At 42.7% G+C, this 15695-nt stretch overlaps 1 protein-coding gene across 1 annotated transcript in view; it reads left to right on the top strand.

Annotated features, from left to right (window-relative positions):
• The window catches only part of CLGN (calmegin), a 629426-nt gene that overhangs the window by 476802 nt on the left and 136929 nt on the right, over window positions 1-15695 (top strand). The window contains 1 exon segment of the mRNA XM_029603388.1: window positions 10373-10529. Coding sequence (XP_029459248.1) covers window positions 10373-10529 — 157 coding nt within the window.

Genomic DNA, 15695 nt, shown 5'->3' with positions numbered 1-15695 from the left:
TACGTTCCTTTTACCTGCTCAGCTGCTCTCTTTCCTCCTTACCTTCCTCCCTCTCTCTCCCCCCCCCCCCCCCCCCCTTTTTCGCTCCTGCTCCATCCCCCACTCCCTGTTTTTTGTAATTTCCTCCTTTCTCAAGTTTATTGTAAACCGGTGTGATGTGCTTGCACGAACACCGGTATATTAAAAGCTGTTAAATAAATAAATAAATAAATAAATAAATAAATTTCATCTGCCATTTCGATGCCCAATTTTCCAGTCTCACAAGATCTTCCTGCAATTTATCACAATCTGCTTTTGATTTAACTACTCTGAACAAGTTTGTATCATCTGCAAATTTGATTACCTCACTCGTCGTATTTCTTTCCAGATCATTTATAAATATATTGAAAAGTAAGGGTCCCAATACAGATCCCTGAGGCACTCCACTGCCCACTCGCTTCCACTGAGAAATTGTCCATTTAATCCTACCCTCTGTTTCCTGTCTTTTAGCCAGTTTGTAATCCACGAAAGGACATCGCCACCAATCCCATGACTTTTTACTTTTCCTAGAAGCCTCTCATGAGGAACTTTGTCAAACGCCTTCTGAAAATCCAAGTACACTATATCTACTTGTTCACCTTTATCCACATGTTTATTAACTCCTTCAAAAAAGTGAAGCAGATTGTGAAGCAAGACTTGCCTTGGGGTTAAAGCCATTCTGACTTTGTTCCATTAAACCATGTCTTTCTATATGTTCTGTGATTTGATGTTTAGAACACTTTCCACTATTTTTTCCTGGCAGTGAAGTCAGGCTAACCGGACTGTAGTTTCCCGGATTGCCCCTGGAGCCATTTTTAAATATTGGGGTTACATTCGCTATCCTCCAGTCTTCAGGTACAATGGATGATTTTAATGATAGGTTACAAATTTTCACTAATAGGTCTGAAATTTCATTTCTGAGTTCCTTCAGAACTCTGGGGTGTATGCCATCCGGTCCAGGTGATTACTACTCTTCAGTTTGTCAATCAGGCCTACCACATCTTCTAGGTTCACCGTGATTTGGTTCAGTCCATCTGAATCATTACCCATGAAAACCTTCTCCAGTATGGGTACCTCCCCAATATCCTCTTCAGTAAACACCGAAGCAAAGAAATCGTTTAATCTTTCCGCGATGGCCTTATCTTCTCTAAGTGCCCCTTTAACCCCTCAATCATCTAACGGTACAACTGACTCCCTCATAGGCTTTATGCTTCGGATATATTTTAAAAAAAGTTTTTACTGTAAGTTTTTGCCTCTACAGCCAACTTCTTTTCAAATTCTCTCAAAAGCCTTGCTGAAATCCAAATAAACCACATCAATTGCTATTTCTTGATTCAATTGTCTAGTCACAATCAAAAGAATCAAATTTGACAGTACCTTCCTCTGGTAAAGCCATGTTGTCTCAGCCCTTGTAATCCATTGGCTTAGAGATAGCTCAATATCCTTTCATTTAGCAGTCTCTACATTAATTTTCCCACCACTGAAGGTAAGCCTAACCAGCCTGTGGTTTCCAGCCTCATTCCTACTGCCACTTTTGTGAAACAGGACCACAAAGGCCCTTCTCCGTTACTGTGGCACTACTGCCATCTCCAAGGATCTATCGAACAGGACCTTCAGCTAACCAGACAGCACTTCTCGGAGCTCCTTAAGCATCCTGGGATGTATCTCATGCAGCCCATGGCCTTGTCCACTTTCAGAGTGCCTAGTTCCTTCCAAACACTCTCTTCTTTTAATGGGGATGTTTCTACACCACTCTTATCTGTACTCTTCCTAGCCAGTGTCTTCCTTAGTGAAAACTGAACTGAAGTAATTATTAAATACTTCTGCTATTTCTTCTTCTTTCTCCACTTCTTGATTCTTGTCTCCTTTCAATCTTGCAATACTATCTCTGTTCTTCCTCCATTCTCATAATATGTCAAAAAAATATTTTGTCATTATACTTTACCTCTTTGGTGATCTTTTCCTGCATTCAGACTTTTGCCATCCTTATTTCTTTCCTTATTTCTTTCAGCTTCACCACTAAATCCACTAAATCGCACTAAATCCATTGCTCATCACTGCCTCTAAGTTATTAATTGTTACATTTTTTAAGTTAACATGTTTCTCTCTCCAGTTAAAATTCCAGTTCCTCTCGGCCCCTATCTTTCCCTTTATTTTTGTTTAATTGCAGTCCCCCTCCCCTTCCCTGTTCTATGTATTTTCTACCTTCAGTTCGATGTAAACAGATATGATGTAACCTTTATAGAAAAGTTTCTAAATAAATAATATTGTATTTATTCCTCTTTTTGAGCTCTCTCGTATTTTTTGAATGCTCATCATTTTGCCTTTATTTTCTTAGCCACCACCTTGTAGAACCAGATTAGTTTCCTTTTACTCTTACCTTTATTTACAGGCCGATGCAATACTGTGCACTGGCCGCAGCACACGGCCCAACATGCAATTGGATGTGCGTCCATAACCTGCGATGCAAAACGGGGGTTAGCGCATCTAAAATGCCCATCCAATCGCATGCATAGGTAATAGTGCTCATCACATGTAAACGCATGTTGATAAGGCTATTATCTATTCTTCCAGGACAAGCAGGATGGTAGTCCTCACTTATGGGTGACATCATCAGATGGAGCCCTATCACGGAACACTTTTGTCAAGGTTTCTAGAACTTTGACTGGCACACTGAGCATGCCCAGCATGCCACTAAACCTGCATCCAGCAGGGGTCCCCCTTCAGTCTCGTTTGTTGTAAAAGTACGAGCGAAAATAAAATAATAATAAACATAAGCGAACCCAACTCTGTGGGGTGGGCAGGCCGGTTTTCATGAGGACTAACATCCTGCTGTCCTGGGAGAAGAACACCTGTTACAGGTAAGCAACTTTGCTTTCTTCCCGATGCAAAAAAAAAATGTGTGCCTGATGTGCACATTTTTACTCGACAAAATTAATACCTACCCCAAGTAGGCCCAAAAGTATAGGAAATACTGCTTTTCTGTACTTCCTCTGACATAATATCATGGTGATATTAAGTCTGAGGAACTAAAAAATTAGAAAGGTCCCCCCCACCCTCAAAAATAAAAAAAAAAAAAAAAAGGTGCCAACAATCAGGTTAGATAAAAAGGGACACTCAATTAACAAAGTGTCTCTTTTCCTAACCTGTGGCTGTGCACAAGTTAGGAAAAGGGACACTTGTTAATTGAGCGTCCATTTTCCTAACCAGCTGATAGCCACCTCTCCCGGGTGACTGCTGCCAAGGAGGTGCTAGGGGCATGCAATTTCCCCTAGCGCCTCCTTTTTACCGTTGCTCCCAATTTAAATATTAAATCGGGTTTCCGGGAGAGGTGGATTGATTTAAGGGAGCGGGCGCTCAATCATGAGCACCTGTTTAACATGCACTGATATTGCATCGGCCTGTTACTCTTTTTACACAAATGTTGGGCACCTTTGTTATAGTTTTTTTTAATCTGACCCACTGTCGTTCCACTTCACGCATTTCCTCCCAATCTTCTAGATCCTCCTCAATGTATGTAGCCATTTTAGCAAAGTTTGTGTTTTTGAAATCCAGGATTTTGATCTTCATGTGACTTTCCTTCTTTTGTCTGTTATATCCAATCATACCATGGGCACCAGTAATCATCAGATGATATACAGCTCAATACAGTAAAGTGCGGCCGCGGTTACCCTGCTCCTATCCGGCTTTCTACTCACTTTTCGGCCGCGTTAGTCCAACCAGCGATACACTATCCCCTTTAACCTACTCCTACCGCGTCCTAAAATCCCCGGGCAACCCCTTCCGCACGCGGCATGTATATTGTATGTAAACGATCGAATTAGCTATTCCCTACCATCCAGTAACGCGCGCCCCGACTATTGCTATTTTACCCTGCCGTTTTGCCGCGCGTTTAACCTGCTAACTTACCGCCTACCTTTACCCCTGCGTTAGAGGCAGGGGTAAGGGTAGGCGGCAAACTTTCCCCCAGCCCCCGCTCTCCTGCCCTGGCCGCGTCCATGGGTGCTGGTCTCCGGGGCAGCCCCAGTCCTCTCCCCTCCCTGAAGCAAAAAAAAAAAGCGAAAAAAAAAGTTGCAAGAGAGCGAGGGGAGAGAGGACGGGCAATCCTACGCTCGGGATTGTCAGCCCTCTCCCCTCCTCCCGAAGCAAGCAACCAAAGCGGAAAAAACAAAAAAAAACAAAAAAAAAGTAGCAAGAGAGCGAGGGGAGCAGCAGCCCCCCTCCGGACATCGGAGAGGACGACCGCGGCTCCCCTCCCCTGCCTCCAGCTGCCCGCGATGATGGACACCAAAAAGAGAGAGAGGGGAGAGGACGGGCAATCCTACGCTCGGGACTGCCAGTCCTCTCTCCCCTCCTCCCGAGGCAGGCGCGAAAAGCAGCCTTGCTCCAGGAGGTGGGGAGGGGGGACTGGCAGTGTAAAGCGATGAAGCGACTTACTTTTTGCAGCCCCCTCCGGACATCGGCGAGGACGACCCCCTCTCCTGCCTCCAGCTGCCCGCGAAGATGGACGCCTGCACGGGCGAAAGCGGCCCCTGTTCGTGCAATTGGGCCGCTCAAGGCGTGACGTCACGACGTTTGGCGTCACGCCTTGAGCGTCTGAGAACTGGCCACTTCCTGGTACCTGTCATTTCAAATGACATTTGAAATGACAGATACCAGCGGGTCCGTGAAGCATTAAGCCCGCGCACCTAGGTTACTGTATAGGCGCTCTATACAGTAAAATGGGTTGCGCGGGCCTAACACTTCACGGACGCTTCTTAGACACAGCTTGCATTTGCAAGCTATTTACATACAGGATCGAGCGGTAGGTGAGCTGCACTGTGCGTGCGGCAACCGCAGGTGCGCCGGGCACTAACGCAGCTCTTCCTACCGCTCGGTACTGGATTGACCTGATAGTTGGATAAAACAGCCCATTCTGATGAGTTCATATGTCTCCACCCCTTCTCTTGATTTATGAAAAATAGACTGGTGGGATTTTCGGTGCTTTATCTCTTTGACCACGAGAATCTTTTCTGTATCCATATTGCCTTTCCCATGAAGGTGTGCCACACAACGTTGTTAATGTAGGTATGCTTGGGCTTGAAAGGTTTGGGAAGCACTGATGTACTATATAAACAAGCAACAAGGCAAGGGATCTGTAAATATGGAGATGGACAACAACAAGAATATTATTTTGACTGCAATATATCTAACAGGAAATTTCAATATCCTAGCAGACTCTTTAAGCTGTCAACTTCAGCCTCACAAATGGTCTCTCCATCTGGTCACTGCAAGTCTTCTCTTTCACTGCTGGGGAACATTATTTGCAGTAGTGCATTCAACTACAAACTCACTTGTATATTGCTGAAAGAGACCTGCAGCAGATGATCTGGTGTCAGACACATTCACCATTCTGTGTCACATGCATTATTTTAAGCATTTATCCCCCTTATTTCCAAAACTATTTTAAAATTAAGAAAAGGACAAAGAGAGAATGATTTTGGCCATGCAAGATGTGGTTTCCTTAGCTACAAAGGTTAGTAATAGCTCCACCTATACATCTTTCAACATTTCCAACACTGCTAATGCAAGACAGCTGGTTCTTTCTCCACTCAAACCTCCAGTCTCTAGCACTAACAGCATGAATGTTGAAAGCCAAATAATGCATTCTGCCATTTCTTGAAGCAATAAAAGAAGTAATCTTGGCAGGCAGAAAATTGTCCCTAAGGCATTCACATGACTTTCAATGGAAGATGTTTTCCACACGGTGTGCCTCACTAAAAGTTAACTGTCAAGCAGCCAAATGGATTATCTGCTTCAATACCTTCTCCATCTTTTGGATTCAGACTTAAAATCTAACTCAGAGTACATCTAAGTGCAACTTACCACCATCACTATAAAGATCAGTAAATTTCTCAGCATTCTTTAATAGGAAAATTCATTAAGGATCATTTTAATCTTCGCCATTAAGTTAAAATTCCTCCTAGTCAATGGAATACTATCATCCTAGCAAAGTTGATGTCTTTTCCATTTGAGTCTCTGGCCACAGTAGATCTTACGTTTGCATCTTGGAATGTATTGTTCTTGATAGCAGTGGCTTCAACATGCAGAGTAAGTAAACTTCAAGCTTTAGTAATTCAAGAACCTTTTACTCAGTTTTTCAAAAATAGGGTAGTTTTGAGAACTCACCTTACATTTTTACCAGATAGTTTCTCTGTTTCAATTGAATCAATCCATTGTCTGACATTTTTTCCCAAACTTCATACAAGTAAAGCTAAGCAGAATCTTCATATACTAGATTGCTGAAGATTTCTATTACTCTATTTAGAAAGGACTAAATATTTTCCAAAAATCAATAAAGGTCTTTGTTTCTCATCATCAAGCAAACAAGACTTATCAGTAAAGAAACAAACTTTTGTCTAAATGGCTATTGGATTATATTTCTTTTTCCTATGCACAGTTGGGACAGTAGCTTCCTACTAGAATTAAAGCTCACCAGGTGAGAGCGATCTCTGTATCAGTGTTATATCTTCAGTCTGCTTCGATTCAAGATATCTGCTAAGAAACCACTTGGTCTTCTATTCATACATTCACAAAGCACTACAGTCTTGAAGAGGATTGTCATAGAGATGATAGTTTGGACAAGCAGTGCTTAAAAAAAAAACAAACTTATTTTATTAAAACTTCAACTCTTACTTTCCTCTTTTTTCAGGTTGAAAATCCTCTGTATCCAGCAAAATGCAAATATATAATTGCATAAGAGTAGTTAAATCACAAGTGGATTGTGATAAATTGCAGGACTGGACAATTGGGCATTCAAATAGCAGATGAAATTTAATGTGGACAAGTGCAAGGTGATGCATATAGGGAAAAATAACCCATGCTGTAGTTAAACAATGTTAGGTTCCATATTAGGAGCTACCATTCAGGAAAAATATCTATTTTTATTTATTTATTTTTAATTTTTTATATACCGAGGTTCTTATAGAGACTACAAATCACTCCGGTTTACATATAACAATAAACTGCCCAACAGAGATAAGGGGCTTTACATAGAACAGTGTTCTATGTAAAAGATCTAGGCATCTTAGTGGATAATATATTGAAATAATCGGCTCAGTGTGCTACAGCAATCAAAAAAGGAAACAGAATGTTAGGAATTATTAGGCAGGGAATGGTGAATAAAACAGAAAATGTCTTAATGCCTCTGTATCGCTCCATAGTACTGTGTATAATTATGGTCGCCACATCTCAAAAAAGATATAGTTGCATTGGAGAAGGTACAGAGAAGAGCAATCAAAATGATAAAGGGGATGGAATGGCTCCCCTATGAGGAAAGGCTAAAGAGTTAGGGCTGTTCAGCTTGGAGAAGAGATGGCAGAGGGAGGATATGATAGAGGTCTATAAAATCATGAGAGGTCTAGAACGGGTATATGTGAATTGGCTATTTACTCTTTTGGATAATAGGACTAAGGGGCACTCCACATTTAAAACTAATCGGAGGGAGGTGGAGGTGAGAGGGAACACTGCCCGAGGAGCCTATTATTACCTGTTTATTTCCTGAAACCTCTGAGTTTTTTCTGGAACTGATTTCAACAGCGGACAGCAGTGGAATAGGACTTCCGGGTCTTGACGTCACGGAGGCGGGACCTCCCGGCGTTTAAGATCCGACGCCCTGCGGCGCGTTGACGTCGCCGGGGCGCGCAGCTTTGTCCTACTGAAGCAGCCTTGAACTTTATTTGAAAATTAAGGTACCTTGAATAACTAAATTTGAATTGTTTAATTGCCGGAAATAACTCCCTCTTCCAGAAGCCTCCACTCATAAAGTTATTTGATAAATCGTTTGAGTAAAAGGGTTGGAAGGGCAAGTACCGCAGCGATATAGTCTTTATTTCTTCTAAGATTTAATGCCACATACTAAGCGGAAGGCTAAAGTCAGGGAGATGTCTACCTCATCCCCTTTACTTATGGCCTCACAGCCTCGGATACCAGCCTTTTTTGCCCCGGTAACAGGTACAGAACCAGTGTCATTGGTCGCTGGAGGAGGCATTGAGCAGTTGTCGTCCTCCCTGACTGAAACATCTTTGAGTCCTGGTGCCCCAAGTATTCCTCCTCCACCTCTTCAGGTTACCTCAGATTTATTAACATTACAAAATGATGTTCAAGGGATCGGAGAAGGAACTTCAGCCTCAATGGGGAGAATAGAATCAGGAACTCCTGAGAGTTTTTTACCCCATTTGGATAAACCAGCTGAGATCACTATGGACACACTATGGGAAGCCATAAAAGCTTTGGAGTTAGCAGTGGTAAACCTTACAAAGTTAACAACAGACTCTAATCATAGATTTGGGAATATTGAAATATCTGTGTCTAATGCAGATGTTAAAATTCAGCAAACAGAAAAGAGGCTTGATAATCTAGAAGTTTGGCAGCAGAAATTTGCTCATGCGGAGATAATTTATGATAAGAAACTGGAAGTTTTGGAGAATTCATTTAAGTATTTAAATCTCAGGATAATGAATTTCCCAAAACATGATATGATTTCACTGTACGATATGTTTAAGATTTCTAGAAGATACTCTAAAGATTCCTCAGTCTGCCATACCCACAGTCTCTAAGATTTATTATGTAACATCAAAGGGATTACCCACATTAGCTAATACCGAAGCTCCAAACACCTTGAATTTAACCGGGATAATAGAATCAACTTCCGACACAGTAATTGCAAATAGATCAGTATTACATGTCTCTTTTTCATTTGCCATGGATAGAGATTTTGTTTTTAAGTCCTATATGAGAAACAGAATGCTCCCCTTTCACGGAGGTAGAATCTGGATATATCCAGATTTGTCTAAGCAATCTCAAGATAGGAGGAAAAAAGTTTCTTGGCTTAAGAGCAGAAGTTGAAGCGAAAGATGGAAAAATGTTGTTAAAATTCCCCTGTAAGTGTGAAATAGTATTGCAGCAACAAAAATTTATTTTCTTTAAGTATCACAGTTAAGGGTCTTCTTAGATTCATGCCCCCAAGAGAGGGTGACTGAAGAACTAGAGGCTAAATAGTTGAGATACCTGTTTAACTCATATTACAGTTGTTCATCTGGTAGAAGGTATTTCTCCCAGGTTATCCTCAGTTATTGCTCTATTACATATAACTTTATGAGAATTACTTCATTTTGAATATTATATATGAGTATTAGATGGGGAAACACTGAGTTAATAAGAAGTGTTGTTATATTGTTGAATTTAATGTTACCTCCTATCTATACTCATTTTGTTTTCTGATTAATGTCTGTTATATAATGGAAATGCATAAAAAAAAAAATTAAAAAAAAAAAAAACTAATCTGAGAAATATTTTTTACTCAACGCACAATTAAGCTCTGGAATTTGTTGCCAGAGGATGTGGTTAGGGCAGTTAGTATAGCTGGGCTTAAAAAAGGTTTGGATAAGTTCTTGGGGAGAAGTCCATTAACTGCTATTAATCAAGTTGACTTAAGGAATAGCCACTGCTATTACTGGCATTAGAAGCATGGGATCTATTTAATGTTTTGGGTACTTGCCAGGTACTTGTAACCTGGATTGGCCATTGTTGGAAACAGGATGCTGGACTTGATGGGCCCTTGGTCTGACCCAGTATGGAAACTTCTTATGTTCTTAAGCAACCCACAGCTTGGGAGTCCCCGCTTGTGTGGATGGATTTGTCCTGCTTGTCCATGGAAAAAGCAAAGTTGCTTACCTGTAACAGGTGTTCTCCATGGACTGCAGGATGCCCAAGCCACACAATCGGGCCCCCCAACCAAAGTTAAAGTTAGCTTGGTAAAGGACTGAAGAGGCTTATGCGGCAGCAGCTGCACGGAAATTCCTGCACATGCTCAAAAACCTTTTGCAGTCTTTTTTGCTGTGCTACTTGGGTGGCTGATTTGTCTTGCTTTTCAAGGAGAACACCTGTTACAGGTAAGCAACTTCACTTTCCACACAGAATAAATACATGTCGCAATTGGTCTTTAGCCTTAGTATTTTTCAGTGGATTCATATAAGCCGTCCACCTCTTTCAGAAAGCAGTATCTGCCGTGCACTGTAATTCTATATATTTTATGGTAACAAAATAGCTTGCAATTCTAGTAAAAAATTTAGTTGATACTGTCTCACTAGAGGATTTTAAATTCTAGAATTCTAAGTTTGTAAAACTTACTTAGGTGGCATGTGACAAGTCATAGTAGTATGAATCAATAAAATAATATTGTTAGGGGAAAAATTGTAGGTAAATAACCTTTTATTGTAAAAGATTTCCACTATATCTTCCTCAAGGGAAGCAATTGGCAATGACAGTTGATTTATTATTTTTATCTTGTCTCTGTTCTGTATTATTACAACAGGGATGAAAATATGGATGGTGAATGGGAAATCCCACAGATTCGCAATCCAAAGTGTGAAACTGCACCTGGTTGTGGAGAATGGAACCGTCCTTTGATTAACAACCCAACATATAGAGGAAAATGGAAACCTCCAATGATAGAAAATCCTAATTACCAGGTAATACAAGAAACCTTTCCTTACTCCATTAAGACATTCAGCCTTTATTTTGTGAAAGTTAATGGATATTTGCTCTTACTTTGTCCACTAATCTTTCCACTGTGGCTATTGAAAATTGCATTGCAAATAATTTGCTGACTAGGCTACATACATTCATCATACACTCCAGTTTCCTTTGCTCCAAAGAAACTTCAAACTACTACTTCTATTACTAATCAGGATTCTTGTAAATATAGCTGAAAATAAACTCTAATTCTCCTTACATGATTATGTTTAATGTAGCAACACAGATGGGTCTTGTAAGGTACTTGGTGTGGCCTCATCTGGAGTACTGTGTTCAGTTCTGGAGCTCATATCTCAAAAAGGATAGAGACAGGATGGAAGCATCCTAGAGAAGAGTGACCAAAATGGTGTGGGGTCAATATCATAAGACTTTTGAGGAGAGACTGAAGGATCTAAATATGTATACTCTGGAAGAGAGGAGATGCAGGGAAGATATGATACAGACCTTCAGATACCTGAATGGTTTTAATGATGCACAAACTTTGAACCTTTTCTGTTGGAAAGAAGTCAGTAGAACAAGGGGTCACAAAATGAAACTCCAGGGGGGGAAGACTCAGAATCAACATCAGGAAATATTTCTTCATGGAGAGCGTAGTGGATGCCTGGAATGCCCTTCCAGAGGAGGTGGTGAAGATGAAAACAGTCAAAGAATTCAATGAGGCATGGATCCCTAAAGGCTAGAGAATGGAAACATAGAAACATAGAAATGACGGCAGAAGAAGACCAAATGGCCCATCGAGTCTGCCCAGCAAGCTACGCACTTTATCCATTTTTTTTCCCTTTTCTCTCTCCCACCTGTTACTATTGGCTTCCAGTACCCTCCAGCCCTAATTCCCCTCCACCCAATTTAGAGAGCAGCTTTGAATCTGCATCCAAGTGACATCCAGCTCAATTGGGGGTAGCAACCGCTGCAACAAGCAGGCCACCCCCTTGCCCCATACTCTTACCCACCCCTGTTTTTATTTTTTGTTTTGTTTTTTTTTTTGGAAATAGCAGCCCTCCATCCTTCCGCTCCGTGAAGGTGGAACACCAACTACTGGCCACTGGCATCCCGCTCCGTGAACGCCTCTGTGGCTACTGCCCCTCCATGCAGTGTTTGAATGCCGCTGTGGCTACTGCCGCTCCGTGCAGTGTTTGAATGCCGCTGTGGCTACTGCCGCTCCGTGCAGTGTTTGAATGTCTCCACTTTATTCACGCCCTCTAGACTTGATGGATCCACAGTGTTTATCCCATGCCCCTTTGAAGTCGTTCACAGTTTTAGACTTCACCACTTCCTCCGGAAGGGCATTCCAGGCATCCACCACCCTTTCCGTGAAGAAATACTTCCTGACATTGGTTCTTAGTCTTCCTCCCTGGAGCCTCAGCTCGTGACCTCTGGTTCTGCTGATTTTTTTTCTGATGGAAAAGGTTTGTCGATGTCTTTGGATCATTAAAGTTTTTCAAGTATCTGAAAGTCTGAATCATATCACCCCTGCTCCTCGGGTGAATGGGGGTAACTTGTTGGTGTGGCAGTTACTACCTCAACTAATAAGCCTTGATGCTTTTGATGCAACTGCAACATTTCTCTCCGCTTCATCGGCAGGTGGAAAAGGGGAACTGGATTCAGACAACGAGGGGCCCTGATTTTTACAGTCTGAGGAACTGATACCCTTAACCAATAAGCCTTGATGCTTTTTACGTATCTTCAACATCGCTCTCTGCTTTGACAGTGGTGAGGGGACAGGGGGGGGTGAAAGAAGAATTGGATTCAGAAGACAGTCAACACGGGTCCTGACTTTTACGGTCTGGGATACTGATAAACAGGCATAAGGGGAAAAGCACAGGACTGCCAATCCTCTTGATGTCTTTAAAGCTAATGTGCAAAAAGGGGGTGCAGATTTGCTTTTAACCAATGACGTGACTAAAAGGAAAGCCAGAAGTACAGAAGGAATTCAAAAAATTAGGGGAAGACTTAGGAAAAAACCATAGCATTTTCTGAGATATTATTTATCATGTGTATACACACACTGTGCCACAATAATTGCTTCAATATATGACTCAAGAACTGGTTCAAAGAGGAGGATACTTGGGGCTGGGGTCATATGGAACAATAAAGGCTGTATTGTACTGATGTTCTACATCTGTTGGGAGGGGACCTAAGTTTCTAGATGAGAGATTTGGTACAATAGTTGAAATTAGATGAGGGGGGCTGCTGGAAGCGGCTGCCACTCCCACCAAACTAAGCAAAGAAAAACATAAAATGAGGATCTTGCAAGGCTTACCAATAAGTAATGAGAAAGATAAGGGTATGAAGCTATACAGAGGGCTCACAGGGCAGAGAAGCTATACAGAGGGCTCACAGGGCAGAGAATAATATCTGGAAGACTGAGGCTAGCTGCTCATAGTCTAAATGAAATCCCTGATGGCTGAGGCAGATCTAGATTAAGATAAGATTGCTGAGCAGACGGGATAGACCATCTGGTCCTTTTCTGCCATTATTACTATGCTAGATATAGCTATCATGGAGACATGTATCACTGAGTCTCATGGCTGTGAAATGGTTGTATTGGGCTAAACTCTGTTCAAGAAGATCAGGGAAGACCAAAAAGGATTAGCCCTTTCAGGGCAGGTTTCAGATTGCACAGAAGTATAAAGTCTGCTTGTATTTTTTCCCTCTGTTGTATGTGAATTTTCAAAGGAAATTTTTCCCTTTGAAAATTAGATTAGAAAAGTAGAAACATGATGGCAGAAGAAGACCTTATGGCCTGTCTAGTCTTCCCATCTTCCCATCACCCCCCCAGAGATCCCCTGTATTTATCCCTTGCTTTTTTGAAGTCATATACCATTTTTGTCTCCACCACCTCCACTGGGAGTCCATTCTATACATCTACTACCCTCTCTGTAAATAAAAATATTTCCTAAGGTTACTTATGAGTCTATGCTTTTTCACCCTTATCCTATGACCCACGCTCTAGAGCTTCCTATCTGTTGAAAGAGGCTCACCTTCTATCCATGGAAACCTTTGAAATATTCAAATGTTTTTCCTGTACATACCCAGATCAGTCCAAGCGTTGTTGGCATTCCAGTCCCTAGTGCAGGGGAGAATGGTTCGAGTCTTCTTGAACAACGCCACCACGCTGGCATATCTCAATCGCCAGGGAGGAACAAGGAGTCCCTTCGCTTTGGGCCAAGCTTCATCTGGAAGGCATTGCAGCCTCTCACGTAGCAGGTGTGGGCAACGTGCAGGCGGACTTCCTCAGTCGTCAATAGCTGGATCCCGGGGAAGGGGAACTATCCCGGGAGTGTTGGAATCACATTTGTGCCTGATGGGGAGTTCCCCCAACTGGACCTCATGGCGACCCATATCAACGCCAAGATGGACTGGTTCTTCAGCCAAAAAAAGGAAATCAGGACGGTAGGAGTAGACACCCTTGTCTGCAAGTGGCCAACCAGAATTCTACTGTATGCCTTTCCTCCATGGCCCCTGATCGGGCGTGTTTTTAGGTGCATAGAGGACCATCCCGTTTCGGTAATTCTGGTGGCACCAGAGTGGCTGCGGCAGCCATGGTTTGTGGACCTGGTACGGTTAGCAACAGACGGTCCCCTATGCCTAGCTCATTTGCCTAACCTCCTGCGACAAGGGCCCATTTTTTCGGATCAGGAGGATCACTTCTCTCTCACAGCCTGGTGTTTGAGAGGCGGTGGTTATGGATGAAATGTTATTCGGAACAGGTGATTTCCACCCTGCTTCATTCCAGTTGGCCCTCGACATCTATGGCATACACTCGAGTATGGAAGGTGTTTGAAGTCTGGTGTGACCAGCAGGGTATAGTGCTGTTGTCAGGTCTTGGGGGTTTTGCAGCAGGGATTATCTAAAGGTTTGCTTATAGTTCCCTGCGTGTTCAGGTTTCAGCCCTGGGCTGTCTCCTAGGGTGGGAGCAGGCCTCTAGCCAGCCACTCGGACATTGTCCGTTTCCTGAAAGGGGTGAAGCACCTTCGTCCTCCTCTTCGTAAGTTATGCCCAGAATGGAATCTCAATCTGTTATTGAGGGCGCTTCATGATTCCCCTTTTGAGCCTTTGGAACATGCTTCCTTAAAGGACCTCACCTTGAAGACGGTGTTCTTGGTGGCCATCTGTTCTGCGAGGCGTATTTCAGAATTTCAGGCTCTTTCCTGTAGGGATCTCTTCCTTTGCATCTCGGCTGATAGGGTGTTCCCCGTGCACGGTCCCTTTCTTTTTGCCAAAAGTGGTGTCTGCCTTTCATGTTAATCAGTCCGTGGAGTTACCCAGATTCCCTGATTGGGCTCATGACCCCACTATGGGAAGAGATCTTCATCTGTTAGATGCCCGCCGGGATCTCCTTTGGTATTTGAAGGTCACTAACGCTTTTCGAAAATCGAATCAACTTTTTGTACTCTTTGGAGGTCCGAAGAAGGGTGAAAATGCATCCTTGGCTCGCTGGCTGAAGGAAACAATTTGCTTGGCCTACATCAGGAAGGGTCGCTTCATTCCGACTGGTTTGAAAACTCACTCGACGAGAGCACAAGCGTCGTCTTGGGCTGAGTGTTAGTTGTCACCTGAGGAGATTTGTGGAGCCACATTCTAGTCTTCCCTGCATATCTTCACAAGGCATTATCGTCTGGATGTTAGTAACATAGTAATGACGGCAGAAAAAGACCCAAAATGGTCCACCCAGTCTGCCCAGCAAGCTTCCCAAGGTAGTAACTGCCGCTCCGTGGGGGTTACCCCCATTTTTCTTAAGGGAAGTAACTGCCGCTCCGTGCAGGTTATCCCCATGTTTCTCTTAAGGGGTAGTAACTACCACTCTGTACCGGTTTAGCTTTTTTATTTATTCCCATGCTCTAGCCTTTTAGGGATCCACAGTGTTTATCCCATGCCCCTTTGAAATCCTTCACAGTTTTAGGGATCCAGACCAAGCGCTTTTTGGGGAGAGAGTTTTGTGAGCAGGTCTTTCGGGTTCCCGCCCGGTGTAATATGGCTTTGGTACATCCCACTGGTCTGGACTGATCTGGGTATGTACAGGAAAGGAAAATTGGTTCATACCTGCTAATTTTCGTTCCTGTAATACCACAGATCAGTCCAGGATCCCGCCTGGGTGCTAC

This window comes from Rhinatrema bivittatum, chromosome 1 (genome assembly GCF_901001135.1).
Source record: "Rhinatrema bivittatum chromosome 1, aRhiBiv1.1, whole genome shotgun sequence".
Taxonomy (NCBI): Eukaryota; Metazoa; Chordata; class Amphibia; order Gymnophiona; family Rhinatrematidae; genus Rhinatrema; species Rhinatrema bivittatum.
The sequence above is the reverse complement of the archived record's forward strand: the minus strand, read 5'-3'. Positions and strand labels throughout refer to the sequence as shown.